The 19,735-nt window shown below is 44.1% G+C and overlaps 1 protein-coding gene across 18 annotated transcripts in view; it reads right to left on the bottom strand.

The window, feature by feature from the left end:
* Positions 1 to 2,059: 2,059 nt before the first annotated feature.
* The window catches only part of LOC131109252 (calcium/calmodulin-dependent protein kinase type II subunit gamma), a 40,674-nt gene continuing 22,998 nt past the window's right edge, over positions 2,060 to 19,735 (bottom strand). For 2 of the 18 annotated variants that reach the window (XM_058061000.2, XM_058061002.2), the window contains 10 exons: positions 17,516 to 17,556; positions 16,352 to 16,423; positions 14,157 to 14,201; positions 13,986 to 14,040; positions 13,752 to 13,832; positions 9,725 to 9,853; positions 7,518 to 7,593; positions 7,340 to 7,434; positions 6,461 to 6,697; positions 2,060 to 4,061 (listed from right to left, as the gene is read on the bottom strand). In XM_058061000.2, the coding sequence (XP_057916983.2) occupies positions 6,465 to 6,697; positions 7,340 to 7,434; positions 7,518 to 7,593; positions 9,725 to 9,853; positions 13,752 to 13,832; positions 13,986 to 14,040; positions 14,157 to 14,201; positions 16,352 to 16,423; positions 17,516 to 17,556 (827 nt within the window). In that variant the 3' untranslated portion in view covers positions 2,060 to 4,061; positions 6,461 to 6,464. The remainder of the gene's footprint in view (positions 4,062 to 6,460; positions 6,698 to 7,339; positions 7,435 to 7,517; positions 7,594 to 9,724; positions 9,854 to 13,751; positions 13,833 to 13,985; positions 14,041 to 14,156; positions 14,202 to 16,351; positions 16,424 to 17,515; positions 17,557 to 19,735) is intronic. The other 16 variants (XM_058061003.2, XM_058061008.2, XM_058061004.2 and 13 more) reach the window with 11 other exon arrangements.

The following is a 19,735-nucleotide window of genomic DNA, read 5'->3' as shown; positions in this document are numbered from 1 at the left end:
TGTTCCATCTTTGTCATGGGATTGTTGTGAGCAGTTCGATAACTGCACAAGTTCTGCACAAGACCATACCTTGAGTGTTTCTTGCAACTACCACATTATAATAATACTAGCACAAATGTAATCATGGTTGTAATCAGTCACCGTGAAGTAGTTACACATACTGTAAGTTTCACTTTTGCATCTCACAGCAATGATGGTGTGTTCAAGGACCTTCGAAGAAAGTGCAAAATCGCAAAATTTGACAAAAAAACGTAATCAGTAAAGCATAAAGACAAGAAATTGTGGGCTTTTTAAAAACAGTGACATACAGTGGAAAATTATTTTTTTCCAGAACATCAAATTAACTGAAATAGTCAGTGACAACACAACTGTGAGAATCATTACGCACAAAATCCCAAAGAAGTGCAAGCCTCACCTGCCTCAGTTACGCCGGGATCACATCTAATCATCCGCTGAAGTACTCTCATCATCATATCAATACAAGAAATTGCTAATAATTACAGTGACGATTTGAGAGCAAACAACAATAAAACGTCATTAAATGCTATTTAATAACAATAATAAACATGGAAAAAGTTTTGTACTTATACTCATTGTATGAAGTCAAAAGGCACCAACATCCCCACAATAATCTACGACACTGCAGCTGTGCAGACAAATACAGCTATTGTTTACAAGAACTTCCTGTATGCAAGGCTAATTATTGCCAGAACATCTGCTCGCGTGAGCGCGGCTTCCGCAGTCACAGTGGACGTACAGTCGCCGTAGTGCCTACCGGAGTCGGTGTGATCCCCGCCATGACGTAAGTGTTCATGACTCCACCATTAAAAAAAGCTCTGGGCAAAAATGGCCACTCGTCGTGTCAAGTTCTAAGATGAAAATGACAGCTGAACAAAAAGAATATTTAGGCTCGTCTTAATTTTGACACCCCCCCCCCCAAAAAAAAACTCTTGATGATCCTCAAGAGCTTTGGAAAAATACTCTGTGGTCTGACCAGACAACAGTTGAAGTTTTTGGTGTGTGTCCCATTACATCTGGTGTAAAAGTAAAAAGAACATCAAACCAACAGTAAAATATGGTGGTGGTAGTGTGATGGTCTGGGGCGATTTTGCTGCTTCAGGACCAGGAAGACTTGCTGTGATAAATGGAACCATGAATTCTGGTGAGAATGTGTCGGTGACCTCAAGCTGAAACCTAATTGGGTTCTGCACCAGGACAGTGATCCAAAACACACCAGCAAGTCCACCTCTGAAAGGCTGAAGAAAAAACAAAATGAAGACTTTGGAGTAGCCTGTCAAAGTCCTGACCTGAATCCTATTGACGTGCTGCGGCATGACTTTAATAAGACGCTTCATGCTCAAAAACCCTCCAATGTGGCTGAATTTAACAATTCTGTAAAAATGAGTGGGCCCAAATGAATAGGCCACAGTGCTTTAAGAGTCTCATTAGAAGTTATTCCAGTTATTAGGTTTAGGAGGTACTTTTCACACAGGATCATGTAGGTTTGGATGTTTTTTCTCCCTTAATAGTAGTTTCATTTAAAAAGTGAATTTTGTGTTGTCATTGACTAATATTTAAATTTATTTGAAGTAACTGATCAGGAAGGGTGAAACCACTTCCACACCACTGTATGTCTCCTGCACATTTTACCTGCATTGTCACGGATTTATTCATTAGGGAATATCAAGATGAATTAGATGTGTTTTCGCATTTGTGGAGCTTTTGTGGGGATGTGAGGACCAAAGCGCAGCATGCTGCATTAATCATCATAGTTGTTATTTGCAATATACTGACAGGGCTGGACAGAGGTCAGAGTTCAAGCATCCATGCCTGCTCCTTGCTCTCCTGCCATTGGAAGTCGGAAGACAGGAATAGAACAGAGACCGGTATTGCGTGAAGGCGCTATAAAAAGCCACCGAGGACGGCGGGGTGGGGGTGGGGGTGGGGCGGGTCGAATGTCGAGTGGTGCTGACATAGTATTTTTATTAAATATTTTCAAGATTCAAGTGTGAAGAATAACAAAGTTATGCTGAAGACCGACTAACACTCAGACAAAGACTTTATAGTTGTCAAGTTATGGTTGTATTTCATTGTACATCATGACCATCATGCAAAAAAACTCCAGCGTCCGCATGAAGGCTGGCAAGGGGGAGGTGGGGGGCAAGGGGGAGAAAGCGCAGTCCAATATTCATACCATTACAATGCGGGGAGAAAACATAGAGGGCCTCATACCAAGCTGCGGCTCCTGAATCCTTTTTTTTTTAATGATTTCAATTTTGTTTCGTTTTTTTTTTTAATAAAACCGTCATGTCACCTAGTCAACATTCGAGATGGAGGACATTTCAAAAGATGCAAGTATCATAATAATATTAACATTAGCGCCATCTTCATTCAGGTACGTACATGGTAGAAATGCGTAACTGAAACATGCATAATAATAATCATCTGAATCATAAGAACTAATACACCCCCTTGGCTGCCCGAGGGACCCCCACCCTAACTCACTGAGCAGGAACAATTATTTTTAAAACCATCAGGGGGCAGCAGATTGTTGGTCACGGTAATTGAATGACCCCACCCCCCCTCGAAAAAAACCCCATCTCTGCCTGTTGCGTTCACTTCCTGCCTCACGTGCAGAACTCCAGCATGGCAACTTACTAAGACAAAAGCAAAATAAAAAGACAAAACTCCCCAGGAAAATGAAAGCTCGTGGAGGTGGATGGGGACAAAGAGCACAGCGAGAGTGGGGGCGGTGGTCACACAACATTAAGGAGGACTGGTGGGTGGCGGTGTGAATATGTTTGAACACAGCACCAGGCGTGCTGTGGGATAGGTGATGGTTTAAAAATGGCGGCCTCCTTTGTGGCCAAAGGAATCTCTCTTCAGGAGGGTGGGAACAGTCATGAGGTGAGGTGGGTGAGGTGAGGTGAGTGGGTCCCCCCGCCCCATTGTGTAGGGTGCACAGGATGCATGTACATATGATACACTTTTCTACATACATCTATACACACACTGTTTGCACACAGTGATTAGAACCAAACTACCCTGGCGCGTAGCAGGGGGGCGGGGGAGCAGGGGGGGCGAAACAGGCAAACAAACAAAAAAAGGACGGCTGAGGACGAGACAAAAGGACCAACATGCAAACGCCTAACCCTAAGTTTCCCCGCCTAAGCGCCCTCTACCTGCTGCATACGGACAAGACAGGACGTGCGTGGGAAAAAGCTTACACAATAAAATCCCTTCTTTTTTTCCTCTAAAAAGTGTTAAAAAGTAGCTTAGAATATCAATCGGACAAAACAAAAAAAGGCTCGTCACGGGACGCTAAAAACACAACAGAACACGCAACCTTAAATCATTAAATCAGAGCCCCCCCCCACAGTTCTACACTTTGGTGCTTCATGTTTTTGATATCAAGTTTTATCATCTCTGGCTCAACACCCTCCACCCCAACCCGCTTCCCCGCCTCGATGCGTTTTTTTTTCCATCTCCTCTTTTCCGCAGAGGGACGTGGGTCGTAATGTCGCTCCGTAAACTTCCGGGTCACAAACGCTTCATGCCTTCGAAAAAAAAAACAAAGAAAAAGAATTGAATATAAATGCTTGGTTGGGTTTTGGTGGTTTCTGGAACATCTAGCAATAATTTACAGTATATTCATCATAAGTTATAAACTGTCACAACTGGAAATCAGCTCCTCCCCTGGGACGTCCCATCTCACGAGGGCGCAAGAAAGATGGTTGCCGAGGGGGAGGGTCAAAGGGCAAAGACGCACCCTCCGCAATCAGTCAGGTGCCAAGATGCATGCATCGTCCCACGAGAGTGGGGGAGGAGTGGCGGCGGCCAAGGGAGGGCGGGCTTTGTCTTGTGCTCAGCTGAAACCGCCCCCAGCGGGTCAAAAGAGAGACAGGATTGGTTGGTATTGTGGAGAGGGATGCAATCTGGCCCGGCCGGGCCACTGGCACAAGCCCGTCCAAGCAGGGGACGAGCCCCTCCGCCCCCGAAACACGCTCGTCGAAAAAAACTGCCCCCCAAAACGCCTCCAGCAGGGTGGAGGCTCAGGACCACTGAAGGGAGAAGACAGGGGGGGGACAAAGTGACCAAAATATTAGAAACAGCTCTCAGCATGATGCAGGACTTGGATTGCTTCCATACCCGACCGTATTCCGTGAATTTCCACAAGGTAGGAATGCTTATTTACAAATGCTATATTTTTGTACCACCTTATAAAAATAAAGTTTAACATTATTAGAACCCTCTAGACATAAAATAGTCACCTATAGTCACCTTTACACCCACATTACCCAATATAGTAGACATGAGAGAAAATAAGACAGACATAAATAAGACGTAATATAGAGTCATACATGTAAGCATCAGGAGAGAAACGAATTGCATCACGTTACCTTCTATTTACACTTGGGTGGCCACTGTTAATGTTATCAAAGACTTTGATTGCACCCTTTCTATTCATCACAAAGGCTAGGAGTGCTTTAATATTTTTATATCACACTGGCTTCTTCTTACACTTGTTTCACGACTAAAATTGCCTGTCCAGAGACAGTTCGACCCCGGAAGGGCTTAACACAAGAACAATTTTCTAAGGGACATGTTAAGAAGTCCCTTTGGCCACAAATACACAACACATTGTAACAAAACTGTCTGTGAATGTCACATAATGCTTGTAAATAGACCTAACACCCGCAGGGGCCTCTTACACAAAAGTAGGATTAAGACATCCAGGATAAATGACTGAGCTGAGCTCAACCAACCCAAAACAAGAGCGTCTCGACTTAATTGGTAGCACAAAGCCCAAGGCGGGATTGAATAGACACTGATTAATGAAGCCAGGTGAAACCGAGCCCGGATCAGTGGGCGTACACGTCTTCCTTAAACAGACCCCGCCTATCAATCACAGAGTCGCCGTTTCACCACGCCAACGAGAGCAATAATGTCAATATGGATATTAAAGAAACATTCCAACTTCCATGCCACTTATCGAAATAACTGAGGAACTTAGCAACTCTATAGACCAGGGGTCGGGAACCTTTTTGGCTAAGAGAGCCATGAAGGCCAGATAGATGTTTTCGTAGTCAAACGATCGCTGATTGGTTGATCGCAAACAAGAACGGGTGTGGGTAAAATGCGGACTGTGGACTCCAGACCGCGGTCTAAATAAACGATTCTGATTGGTCTATTTCAAGATCTGCAAGGATTGGTTTGCAAATTACCACCGGAATTACGCAGTCCGTGTTTTACCAACACCTAACAAGAACCGCTTTAAAAAAACTCTTCGCAGTATGGCATGCCAAAGTGTACTTGCCCGTATTGTTATTGTTTTGTACAATTGAAACTTGTAATAAAATATAAAAAAAAAAAAGTGCACTTGCCCGACGGGAATATCACTGATTGGATTTACTTGCCGCAAATTTTGTTTCAACTTTCCCCAGACCATCGGTACATCGTGATTGTCGAGCCCTGACATCAAATATGTCATGTGGCGTACCCCAAGGGTCAATACTAGATGCCAGATATGCCATGAAAACACAGCATGGATAAACTCATTTCTTAACATTCATTCATTCTCTACCGTTTATCCTCATGAGGGTCCCTGGGGTGCTGGAGGCTATCCCAGCTGTCTTCGGGCGGGGTACACCCTGGACTGGTGACCAGCCAATCACAGGGCACATATAGACAAACAACCATTCCCGCTCACATTCATACCTATGGACAATTTGGAGTCGCCAATTCATTCATTTTCTACCGCTTTTTCCCTCACGAGGGTCGCGGGGGTGCTGGAGCCTATCCCAGCTGTCTTTTCGGGCGAGAGGCGAGGTACACCCTGGACTGGTCGCCAGCCAATCACAGGGCACATATAGACAAACAACCATTCACACTCACATTCATACCTAAGGACAATTTGGAGTCGCCAATTAACCTAGCATATTTTTGGAATGTGGGAGGAATGTGGGGAGGATTTTGGCCGTGAGTGGGATTGAACTCGGGTCTCATTTCTTAACACTCCCTGTGAAATATGTCAACCAGGGATGCATTGTGGATTGCATTCTTTATGGGCCTGTGAACATCACATTGTAGAAAACAAGTACACAATAAAACTGGAAACATAATACTTAGAAAAAACAAAAGTGTAAACAGTACAAAAAAATTGACATTTGGCCAACAAGTGGTTAGCATATTGGCTAGCACACAGTCAGGTTCTCGGGAAGACCTGGGTTCGGATCTTGGCTTGGGCATCTCTGTGTGGAGTTTGCATGTGCGTGTTTGGGTTTTATCCGGGTTCTCCAGTTTCTCCCCACATTCCAAAAATATGGTTAGGTTATTTGCTGAGTCCAAACTGTGAACCCACAAAATTCAAAGTGCAAAATGACAAGGGTTTACATAAGTCTACTAAGTCTCTAACTACTTTTTTATATTCAATACCCATGTCACGTGTGTGTGTGGCTACCTGATCACTGTAGTGGCGCGGCAGGCGCTCCCGAGCAGTGGAAGTGAACGTTGAGCCACTTTCCGTCGCGGCGGTGCCACACCCGGGTCTCCTCCGACTGGCTGGAGCGTGGGCGGCCAGTGACGTCTACGAACTGTGTGAGGCGGATGTAGGCAATGCAGGCGGCGTCCTCGCCGATCAGGTGCACGTGGGGGTTGAGCAGTGTGGTGTGCACTGGCTTGTTGTTCTTGCTTAGCACTGTGTGTGGAGGGGGGGGTCGAGAGTTAAGTCACAGGTTGACATGACTCTTGTTTGCAGGGTCACTCGTAAGTGTGCTAGATGTGAATTTTTAGCAAAAAAAAGGCTTGCAGTCACTCGTCTTTGTAGCCTATCTTGCAGTCCATCTGTCAGTTTCAGGCAGTAAATCCATAGCACTACTCTAGGAATCTTAGAATAATAGTATGGGGGCCCATTCCAGGGCTATATACAGTAAGCAACGATCGCTTCTCTACACAATATCAGTATTAATGTTATGAATATGTCACTTTCTTGGCTTTACCGAGTTCTGGTTCCTGGAATGTGTTTTGGTTGTGACGCCACAGCCAAGATGGCTGCGATGGCAGATTTGAAACTTGCTGGGGGCATGCCAAAATCATGTCAAAATCACAGTTCATTTCCCTCCTATTTCATGGTTGTCTATTTATCTTTGGCAGCAGTATGGAAAAAATGATTCATTAAGTGAGTACTTTCATTTTCTTATTGTTTTTGGTGTCAGGAACATTTTTAGGCATTCGCTATTACATCAGGCAAATAAGTCACAACAAATTGACATGAAAATAAAAAACATTATGTTGATAGCCGATGCTTGGCTATAATGCAATAATGTGTGTGTGTGCTCACAGTTGTCAAAGTAGAACTTGTGAAAGTCCATGCCCTCCACCAGGTTGCCCAGGGCCTCAGGTTCAAAGGAAGTAAGTCCAGGATCACAAATCCTTCTGCGCAGGAAACGTCGCGGAGAGAAATGTGTGAGAATTTTATCGGTCTATGAAGTAAAAGATCATCTTGCTCGTCGGCTCACGTGTAGGCATCAAAGTCGCCATTGTTGATGGCTTCGATCAGCTGCTCGGTTATCTTGATGATCTCCTGTTTGCGAGCTAGAAGACGCAGCAGAGAGAGACACAGACGGAGAGGATGGTCAAACAAAAAGGCTAACAACACGCCAACTGTTCTTTATCACTGCGAAGTGGCAGTCCAACACTTGGATCCTTGCCTCCTTTGTGCCGCAAAGGGCAAAAAGCTGACGGGTCACTTGTGACATCCATCTGGCTAACTGAGCAAACGTCTTAGGGGCTTAGTGACAGCTAAGTTATAACGATATCAAGGCAGTATCAGTTCAATACTAGCGTGATGATAGCTATTCATTCATTTTCTACCGCTTATCCTCTTGAGGGTCGCAGGGGTGTTTGAGCCTATCACAGCCTATCCCGGCGAGAGGCGGGGTACACCCTGGACTGGTGGCCAGCCAATCATAGGGCAAATATAGACAAACAACCATTAACGCTCACATTCATACCTATGGACAATTTGGAGTCGCCTATTAACCTAGCATGTTTTTGGAATGTGGGACGAAACCGGAGTCGCCAGAGAAAACATGAGAACATGCAAACTCTACACAGAGATGGCCAAGGGTGGAATTGAACTCTGGTCTCCTAGCTGTGGGGCCTGCGCGGTAACCACTCGACCGGCATGCAGCCCACTTTTCCCACAAATATATGTGCTTTTGTTGTGTTACATTATATTTTATATATAGTATACATTTAATTTAAATATACTGTATGTTATTTAGCAACAGAGTATATTTTTCTTCTTCTTCTGGCTCAGAATATGCTAATTATCCGTTTTTAAAAACCCAAATATTAACCCTTTTCTAACCTGAGTATTGGGTTATGTTTACACCTATTGGGATATCCCCATCAAAAGAAATATTGATTTGTTTTCTGTACATGTTCCATTCGAAAGGAATCTTTGGTGACAGGAAGTATTGAAATTGAAAACATGTCGGCATGCAAAATTGCACAAATTTTGGAGCAAGGAGGAAACTAACCATCTTATTAATGTGGTGAAAGACAGAAAAATGTTGATGTCCTTAATAGACTGTCTATAGACGCCTTTTTTTTTGTGTTTTTGTTTTTGCATGCAGGAAGAAGTGGACATGAAACGCATTGTGTCATGATGTTCTCCGTGTGTGGAGATGTCAGCGGGCCACTGTTTTGATCAGGATATCCTGATTGTTTCCAATTACTGTGTATACAAAAATAACCCTGTATGCTCAGGCATGTAAACGGGTTATTCCGAATGTTTCAGAAACCGCAATATTAACCTTAACCGGAATATACACTGCAACGTAGTGTATGTCTCCTTTTATTCCCATTTCATACTTTTAAGAGTCTCCCTCTGCAATTCTCTTTAAATTGGAATCATGGAATTGTTTGACTGATCTCTCCATACAATTGACAAAATCTTCTTGATGAGAGGCTCCAGTTAAGGGGAACCTGTGTGCCCTGACTGAACGGTCACTGATGGTACGTAGTTGGGGGAAGTGAAAGGCCTGGGGATTCTCATTTCCATGGAGGACATCTACCTAATCGGAACCATGTCAACAGATCTGGTGCTGTTTGGATTATGATCACAATGTAACATATATAATCATATATATATGATGTATTGTGATCATATATATTATATATGATCACATATATGTATATAATATTATAATATTATAATCACAAGAAGGAAAACAACTTGGAGAAGCTTTTGGCAGTGCAAAGGCAGATGGACGATTGAGAGACCAAACAGAGTAGCCAGGTCTATTGGAATGTGGCTACTTGCACCAACACTCCCAAAATCCGCCCGCCCAATATTTCCGCCCACCCCCCAACCCCCCCAACCTCTTTTCCCAAGTCTCCCAGGTTACTGCAGCAGGACGCTCTGACCCTCCACTACATCTTCACGGACACCTGTTATCTGTTGTCCCTGACCCATGGACATCTCCATGGAAACTGCTGTGTGTGTGGTTTTTTTTTCTTTGGGGGGGGGGTTGATGGGAAGAAAGTGAGAGCCCTATCCTGAAACAAAGGACTCATATCAGTATATAATGTAACCCAGCAGCATAGCGTGTCACAGATACGACATGAGAAAGCAACAGCACACAGCATTGGCCAGCAGGGGGAGTGAAGCAGGGTGGTGGTGGGGGGGTGGGGTCAGTTAGTGTGGACTTGTTCTTACTGTGCTTAGTGTTGTTGCTTTTAGTAGGGACAGTGTCACCCGCTATGGAAGCAGGGAGTTCCGTGTCAGGGCAGGAACTGCTGTTGCCCATGCTGTTCCAAGCCATGCGCTTTACATCATGCTGTGGTACTGAAACACACAACGGATGTCAACACACACACACACACAAACGGATGCAGGCTAACAAAAGATGGATGGAAATGAAGACTGAAACAACACGGCTGATGCAAAATGAAAAGAGATTCAGGGTAGTTGCTAGGCATCATTAGACAAAAAAAAAACCAACACACACTGCCAAGTGCATGCGAGGTGAGGCCACACACACACATACACACGCAGCCCACACCAGGATGGCAGCTGGAAGCAGGATGAGTGAAGCTCTGATTATGACGCGGGCGATGTCAAGTAACTGCTGGCCCTATTGTAATGCTCAATACGGTGTCCTCTGACCAAATGTCCACAGCAGCGAGGACACTTACAGGTAAGGGGGGTGCTTAAAGTTTAAGAGGGAGGCAAAAACGGTTGGTGTTCGGTGCAGGTGTGTCTGACAAGAGGTCAAGAGCGGGGAGATTAGCGCGAGGAGAGGACCTCAGAGAAGGGAATTAATAGTTGATGAACACAAAAAAGATTAAAGCCACATACGCCAAAGTGGGGGTGGGGTGTATACTAGACCCCCTAACAGGAATGGGCATACAACGAAGAAAGTCACTCCTGTGAAAAGAAATCGCCATGACGATGACAAACTAAAAGAATTGCCTACACCACCTGAAAATGTATGCCTGTTGGAGCTTTAGAGGAGGAACTGAAAATAAAAATTAACATAAAAAAACAAACTAGTACAGTATATACAGTTGCATTCCTCACTATCTTGAGAAGGTTTATCTAGTTTGTCTGTGGAATAAAATCATAGAGTACCTGCAAACATTACAGAAGTCAGAACAATTAGCCATGCATTTTATAACCGATTATACCCACAAGAGCCCATCCCGGGTACTTATGGTCTTCCAAATAGACAAGGAAGGGGCCTCCTTCAGACCCATCGTCAGCAGCATTAACTCTGTAACTTACAATATTGCTAAGTAGGCGGCCAACATCGGAGAACCCTGCGGTGCAAAAATTTAACTATGATTTAGTTCAATGTCACCTCTCTGTTCACCTGTATTCCAACCAAAGATGCAGTGGAAACTGACACAACGTTTACACCTTGACCACACCCTCCAAGACTCTGCATCTCAAAGAGAAAAAGCAATCTCTCTTGGCAAACTAGGCTTAGCCACCTTGGCAATGACCATCATTACAAACGAATGGGATGCTAACGAATGTGACACCGTAAAACGACCATCATTGGCAAGCAGAGGCACCACTCCACTGTATCGTAACAATCATTTGACACCACTAAAGAACCCAGCATTCCTGTCTGGATTCACCTCCTCCTTTAGAGGATAAATATTGTAGACTGCAGAGCACCAGGCTCTCAGACTAGAGCTGTCCTATCTAGTCTGACTGGTGTGTGCTCCACCAAGTCTTTGAACATGAACTAGACTAGAGCCGTCCTATGTAGTCTGACTGGTGTGTGCTCCACCAAGTCTTTGAACATGAACTAGACTAGAGCCGTCCTATCTAGTCTGACTGATGTGTGCGCTTCCAAGTCTTTGAACATGAACTAGACTAGAGCTATCCTATCTAGTCTGACTGGTGTGTGCTCCACCAAGTCTTTGAACATGAACTAGACTAGAGCTGTCCTGTCTAGTCTGACTGGTGTGTGCGCCTCCAAGTCTTTGAACATGAACTAGACTAGAGCTGTCCTATCTAGTCTGACTGATGTGTGCGCCTCCAAGTCTTTGAACATGAACTAGACTCAAGCCGTCCTATCTAGTCTGACTGGTGTGTGCTCCACCAAGTCTTTGAACATGAACTAGACTAGAGCTGTCCTATCTATTCTTTGAGCATGAACTGATGAAGCCTACTCAGATGGGAGGCCAAACGTCCTCCAAGACAACCTGGACAGTCAAGTTGCGATCAATTGAATGCCCTGAGAATACAATGACCAGCATGAATGAGAATATTCACAGGTCTAGAATGTTAGTACACAAAAGAAACACCCATTAACAGAGCAGAAGAGGGAGGGGTGGGGAGAATGTAGCTATATTATGAAAGTGGCGAAAAGCTTCTTCAGACAGGCCAGACTCGGAGGCCAGTTTGGGCAGGCGGGTGCAAGGGTAGACAGGCTTTGTCCAGCTGGAGCTGTCACGTTAGGGCACAAGAGGGGAAATTGCAGTCATCACAAATGCACACACACACACAGACAGACAGACACACACACTTCAGGGTTCCCACAGCGTCCCTGATGACTTTTGCCTGGATTGCATGAATTGCTCTTAAGGAGTGCAGTGTGTGCGCTTGGAGACTGGATGGTACAAGGCTCTCCCAACGCTTCACCGCTAGTTTGGCTCTTCACGGTTTCCTTTTTCCAGTTTTGAGATTAAGTTGGTCACAATGACATCGTGTGGTGAGATTTTGGGAACACGGTGACACCACCTGAGTGGATGGGACCTCAGCTTGTAGCCACGTCGCCAATTATTAGCAGGGTTCCATGCAGACAAGTCCAGATGGAAGGGAAAGAGGGCAGGCAGATTTGAGGTGTAAAAATTTGAGTCAATCAGCACATTCATAACATTTAATTTACTAAGTCAATCTGATAATTTTACTTGATTCATATCAGTTCATTATTTTAAGTCGTTATGCAAATCTATTCTCTTTATTTGTTTGCCACAATAGTCTTAGAAATTGATGACGACATAATTCCAAATTATGGCAAACAAAATTTATATATTAGGGACACTCCGATTGATCACTACCTGTTCTTTTGAATGAGGCAAATTTTTAAAAATAAGGATATTTTTTAAATAAACAGGGGTCCTCAACCCCCTGAATGATGACATCTTCGTCCAGCCACAAGTGCACACCTGAAGTGAGTGTGGTTGCCTCATGTGTTCTTGCTCAGTCATGTCCGTTCCTGGGTCTGAAGCTGTGCCATCAATTGTCCAGCCACCTTGCATCGCCGCCCTTGCAGGCTCTAGGGGTACGTTCCTTTGTTGACTTTTCGTAGCCATTGGCAAGTATCTCCAATAAACTGAGACAGTATTAGAGATTGTCATCATCAAAATAGTATTTTGCGTTCAGTTGCGTTACCATTGATTTGTTTGATGAGCTGTCACTCATTTTATTAGTAATTAACTATTTTTTGGGCCCCCTGGCAGCTCCAGACCTTAGAATTGTCCTGACTCGCCCCCCTTATATGGCCACCCTAGCCAATAGCACTCATCATGAATTGAAAAATCCCTGATCGGAGCATTCCTAATATATAGGTTCATGTACCTTTTCTATATATTTATTTGCTCACATTACAGGTGACGGCAGGGCCATACCGGTCAAATTGGGGCCCCCAGCAGACTTTTATTTACAAAATGACAGTGTTACCAACCGGGGAAGAAATGCCCCCACTGGGCCCTTCCTGGGCCACTGTGGTCCCCACATCTGTACGACCTAACTGACTCACCAAAAATTATGTTTACACTACATGACTTGACTAACAGACCAGTGAACTGGTTGGTGTGCTGTCAATCACTGCGACAACGAAGGTGGGTGTCAAATTAGTCACTCGTAGCTTCATGGTGCCATGCGCCCCCTTCAGTCTGTTTGCAAATCAAGCGCTCTTCAAACCTTTCAGGCATTTAGAGAACGTCAAGCCCCTGTGGGAACCCATAAAAATTATTTTCTAAAAAGGTTTTTGCCAAAAGCGTTGGGAACCCGAACACAGTAGCTTGGCAGGTCAGAGTGACGGGGGATAGGGGGGCGACTGAAAAAGGTGTAAGAGGTCACTGCTTGGGAGTTTGAGGGGGCACGTGGTGGTGGTGGTGGTGGGGGGGGGTGTTGGTCAGGGTGAGTTGTTAGCTCCTTGCCAGGCACGGGATAGGGTGGGAGTGGGGGCCACCGCATATCTTCCTGTGTTAGAAAACAAACTTACTGGCAGGTGAACTTTGAGGTGAGGGCAGGAGCGGGGGCATCTCCTCAGTGGCGCTGCTCTGACTCAGCGCTGTACTGTCGGCTAGAACACACAATGTAGCCAGACGCACAACATGTACAAACATCTACACAGTCAAAAGAGACACGAGCGGTGGTCCAGGGTATCTCCGCACACCTGTCTGTAACCCGATTTCAGGTGAGGGCGGGAAAAAGGAAAAAGAAAGAGTGGGAGTACCTTGCCTACCTTTCATTTCCTCCTCATCATTGGTGGCGTTGCTCTCTGTTGATCCCTGCAGCAGAGAAAAACACACACACAAAAGGCAATAAAACTATGTGTCACAAGTGAGAGTGTTTATTTGGAGATTCAACACACACACACACACACACACACACACACACAACACACCTTGACACCATCAGGAGGATTGTGCACCACTGTGCTTTGAGATTCCTGCAAAACACAACACAGCAGTTGCTGCACATTGTGGAGATCTTGGGAGTGGCAGCGCTTAACGTAAGCCATGCTTTAGTCCCATAAAAGAATGGATGGGTACCAATTTTTAATACCCTTCATGACTTGTTCGACTCAGATGGGTTGTCAACGTAAACATACTTAATACTTATCGTGCGGAATTGATAGTGTATTAAAGTAAAAAATGAGTGCAATTGTTGGCTGCAACCAGCAGAGGCACTGTTTAGTCCCTAGTTTGTGGTCTAAAGAAGCCCGACGCCATGGCTACAACTCCTCCAGCTAGTATTATAATATGAAGCAGGAGTTCAGAACATTCAAAGAGAATACTACATCACATTTAATATTTTTAAAACAAATTGCCAAGCTATTTACGCCACATAGGTTTTTTTGGTTTGCCCTTTCAAACGATACGGTACTAAACTGGACCCTCGATGGAAAGCTAGCGTTGAAGTTAGTCCATCAGTCTGTGTGGTCTTTCCGGCCATCACTAAACTTCTTAATTTGAAGCACATCGTCCCGCCCGACTTACCCCCCTCCAGCTGAAAGTCACTACCTCAGCAGACAAGACTGCATTACGTAAGCCACAAGATGCAATGCGTGCTAGCTTCCCCCCCACCTCGCACAAAAAAATATTCAATAAATCACAGCATGCCTCTACAAGGACAAGAACACAGCAGTCAGGTTGAGTGGGTTGTTATGGAGGGGAAAGAACACCAGGTGAGCACAGACGTGGATGAAGATGAAGTGAGACGGATGGAGCGATGGCAGAAAGGGTAGTGTTCATCTTGACAGGAAATGACGTTAATGCTGGCAGAATTAATAAAGTATCTACCTAATGGCCTTACAGTCGCTGTGTGGGGGTGTCACCATACACTCAACTCACGAGACGAGATGATATTTTAACATTACTTCTAACAAAACTACATTGACAATACATTTACTTAAAAAAAAAAACTATATTGACAAAATACAGCACAAAGTACTACTGCTAATCTTTTATGTTGTGTAGTTGAAGGGGACCTATTATACTCATTTTCAGGCATTTGTATTATTGAGCTGTGGACTGCTACAGAGCAGCTACCCATGATAACCCGCACAGAAAGCTTTCCAGAACTTCCAGAGTCTGCACCTATTCCTGCAGTGTTTCTGTGGATTTCCTGCCACCTGCCCAAACGGTCTGTGTAATTGACTCCCCTCACCCCGGTCTCTCCTCCAGGCACACCTCCTGCTGAGCCCACTCTGCTGTGATTAGTCACACTCTCGAGGACTTCTAGACAACTGCCGACAGATCCCTTATGTCTGATGACTTACACAAAATAAACAGTTGGGCCCATGTTCATCAAAAGTGTGAAGTGCCATCGACAGATGAGCATATTTTTCTCTTGCTGGCCAATAACCAGCAACTCCAACCAGTTCTGCCGGATGCTTGCTTATATTAAATATTTCCTGGTAGCCATTAGTCCGGGTTGCAGTGACGTAGGTAGAAGAAAAAAACTAACAAACAAACAAACAAAAAGCTTGTAGAGCCATCCAAAACTGCTTTCAGGGCTCACTCAAACGGTCAAACCTCATTATCTGTTGGCAATGTTTAACATGAGAATGCAACATTGCAAGAACATTTATAGGTCAGAAAAGAGGAAATGCATAATAGGTCCCCTTTGAACTTTTGATTATTTGACTATTTCACTTTAATACTTCTAATTGCACACTGCACATTCTTGCATTTTTTTTGATCAGAAGAAGAACTCTGCAATAATTAAGATCATTTGCGGTGGCTACAATACAACACTGATCGGGCTAATGTTCTAGACTGGAGCAAGGCATGGGACTACAGTTCTGTACAGATGGAGATCATGCTCCTTATGCATCTGAACAAGGTGAACATGTACATCCTGACATTCTATGGAATTACCCAAATGGTATGTGGAGAATAGTACAGTGACACACATATCAATTGGTCAGTCTTTATCTTAACAGACATTTTAAATGGAGAACTCAGGAAGACATGTGCACCTCAGAGGGTAAGTTGATGGATGACGGAGCAACAAGCACTGACGATGATGACACAGTGATCATGAGGGTAAAACGTACAACTAAACAGGGTGCGACACTGCGGCGGCCTACTGTACCATCTGGGCGTTGGTGTCTTTCAGGGCACTGATGGCGCTCACTATACTGTTCTTACTGTTGTTGGTGGAAGGCTGGGGCGAGAACGCAAACACTCACAGATTAAATTGGCAGGCCTTGGAGGAAATGGGGCTCATGTTAGTCAAGGCTTGCAGTTGTTGAGAGCTAACAGGGCAAATAAGAGGGTGAGTGCCACACAATGGCCTCTAGATCATCATTTTTACTGCCTCGATAACTCCCTATGCCTCCACCACTTAAGTGCACACACCCCCCAGGGGCAGAGGAGGTAGGCAGGAGGAGAGAAAGACGCTTAAGAGCGGCACAGATGGCCGTCATTGGAAAAAGAGGAGTCTAAGACGAGCTGAAAAAGTATAAAACTCTTAAAAGAGAGTGTTTTGTTAAGGTGTCCATAGTGAGGCTGGGGGGGCCTATTCCAAAAATAATTAAAATAAATGTCAGGGGTGTGCAACCCGCAGCTTTTTTTTTTGCCTACAGTGGCATCCTGTCAATCCACTCATATTTGCAATTCAGAATTCGCAACACCGCAAATTTGAGAATTTTTGGTCCAAGAAAATTATTTATTCATCCAAAAATAGGCCACATCTTATTCACTATAAGTCATCAATTTAAAAAAAAAATTACAGGATACATGTACAACTGTTAGCAAGCCATTTTTTTAAAAGAAAGCCCATCATTTTTTGTTATCCTTCTTTAAAAATGTTTTTCATCTTTCTTTAATATATATATATATATACATATATATGTGTTTTTTTTTACCAAGCGTAGATATTTAGCATTATGTTCTGCGATCCAACAATGGGCATTGTTGTGTCTAGAGAAACAAAAGTTAATCTTATATACAGAACAGTATTCCCTTGCTCTCTTATGCTTCCAATTTGGCAGTTTGGCAAAAATAGATGAATTTGCTACCAGCATTGTTGTGGCCTTTGGTATAAAACGTTTGGACACCACTGATTGGGTGTATTTACCTTATCAGGATGCCTGATTTGAGTGGTAAACAAAAAGGTAAAGAATATATTCTAATGGACATTAACTAATGGAAATAAAAGGAATCCAGTGTGGGGGCATTCTGGAAAGAGTCCACCTGAGCCACAAAGACTAAAACCATTGGAGAGAAAAACAGGGTGGACACAAGGCAACCTTACCTTAGCAGAGTCGGATTTCTTGTTGAGTAAACTTTTGCATGCTGTGAAAAAAGGGAGAAAAAGATGGGGACAAAGGAAGATAGAAAAAGAGAGAAACGGGCAAAAAAAGAAAGGAGTTTAACATTGGAAAGCACTCTGGCTGGGCATTGAAGAGGCAGTGATTTTTCAAAGTGCAAATGCAGTAAAGACTTGAGTGACCAAGGCATCACGTGCTGTATCACCCCATCCCTCCATCCCACCTTGCTCGTACAGTTAGCTAACCTCCGCTAAACACATTCCCATTATAATCCATTGAATGCCACCTGGGGATACCCAGAAGAAACATGAGAGCAAAGTAAACTTCCTGAAAACCATTTCCTGTCTAGAAGACCCCCCAGTACAAACTAAAAAGGAGAGCAGTGAGTTATCTTAATGTAAGCATTGATTTCTCTTAAAGGGCCCTGCTCACTTCCCACACAGCAGTCTTACTTATGACACACGTGCACATACACACTCGCATATCATATATTCTGTTTCTTACCTTCCAATTGGAAAAGGGAAGTGTGGGAGGTGGGGGGGGGGGGTTGGACACAGGAGAACAAAGATAAGGGGCACAGAGTTTATAATAACAACTGGAAAGTCGTGCTTTGTATTCTTAGCTGTTAGTATACTTTTTTATACTTTTTTTAACCTCAACTCTGCCTTGCAGCACCCAACAGATAAATAAAAACAAAAACACTTCATCACTGCAGACAGGAGGAGAGGTGGAAGATGGCTGTGTTCTTATGTTAAACACGGCCCATCACCATCTGCTGGCGGCGGGGGATGAAGGGATGCATTAGAGAGAACATCTGAGACGGTTCCTCCTGAGAACATGCATGTGATACCTCAAAGGCAGAACACTGTAGCAGCTGTATAAGTAGGGTTTGTTTAGCATTTTTTGGGTAGTTTTTAAAAAATTTTGCAGGATGTCTAAAAGTTGCCACCATATTTAAAAAGGTGGCAGAGACCAATATGAAGAAAAATACAGGAAACAGGAAATGGAACTGTCCTGGCTGCTCAGTCCAATACGTCTGAGTATAACAGCAATAAAAAGACCGAATGTACAGTGCAGGGGTGTCCACAGTGTCCAGAATTAACAACTTTTAACGTTTATTCCAGTGAAATTGTGACTTTTATCTGGTTACAAAACTTTTTTCCTTTTAATAATTTGACTTTATTCTCATAAAATTTAGCCTAATTTTTTTTACCTTTCTTCTTGTGAATGTTCTTATAATTATGACTTTATTACCATAATATTTTGCATTTATTCCCATAATAATAGAACTAGCGATGCTCCGATCGATTTCCGTGAAAAAGCATGATTGGCCTATGCCTTTCAACCGCTGTCAGTAAGAAAAGTAACTAATAGCCTGCTAGACGATGTCATGAACTAATTTGCATATTATGTTGTAAAATGCTGTAGGAAAAAAACAATCTCCCCGGAGAAACAAAAAAAGTGAGTAAAAACACCTTCACACCGCACTTTGGACACCCCTGGGTTACAAAATCAATGATATTGCAGTGATGAGTGACACCATTGGAGGAGGAAGCTAAACAATGGAGAGTTGATGGAAAAAAAAAAAACAACAACTTACAATACGTGGTCCAGAGAGCCCGCAAACCTTTCAGGGCTCTAGCTGACAAACCTTCACAAGCACCCTCCATAGGAATCTCAGCACAGCACTCATCAGACATTCCCAAAGCAAACCTGCCTCCCTTTTCACACTTTCATCTGCCTCATTATTCACTCGAATTCATGCACAGTGTAGAGCAAAGGAGATCCTCTCATACGGGGGGGGGCGAGAATGAACCCACTCTGCTCTACACTGTTCTATATTCTATCTATGGAGCCACCTTCGGAATCGTCGACCTTCGTCACACATTCCCACCCAGCGGGATGAAAGCAATCTGATTCGAGTACTTCCAATGCAAGGGAATGCAAACCCTTTACGGTAAGTACTAAAACAGATCTCAGGAGGAAGTGAGATTGGGGAATCGACTCAGGATGCTCACTTCCCACTCCCCCTCTTCCTCCTCTTGCAACATCCATCTTTTTTTTTATCCCTCCCCAGCAAACCCAGGTCCGACGATGGCAGCACGCCAACCCAGCTCTTGCCGGCCCCCTGCAGTGTCAGTGTTCCCGCCCCCAGGATACAGGCCCCTCCTCATCCCATGCCTCCACCCTCGTGTCCTCCCTGA

The sequence above is a fragment of the Doryrhamphus excisus genome, linkage group LG2, assembly GCF_037039965.1.
Source record: "Doryrhamphus excisus strain RoL-2023G ecotype Guam linkage group LG2, RoL_Dexc_Guam_v1.1, whole genome shotgun sequence".
In the NCBI taxonomy this organism is placed as follows: Eukaryota; Metazoa; Chordata; class Actinopteri; order Syngnathiformes; family Syngnathidae; genus Doryrhamphus; species Doryrhamphus excisus.
The sequence above is the reverse complement of the archived record's forward strand: the minus strand, read 5'-3'. Positions and strand labels throughout refer to the sequence as shown.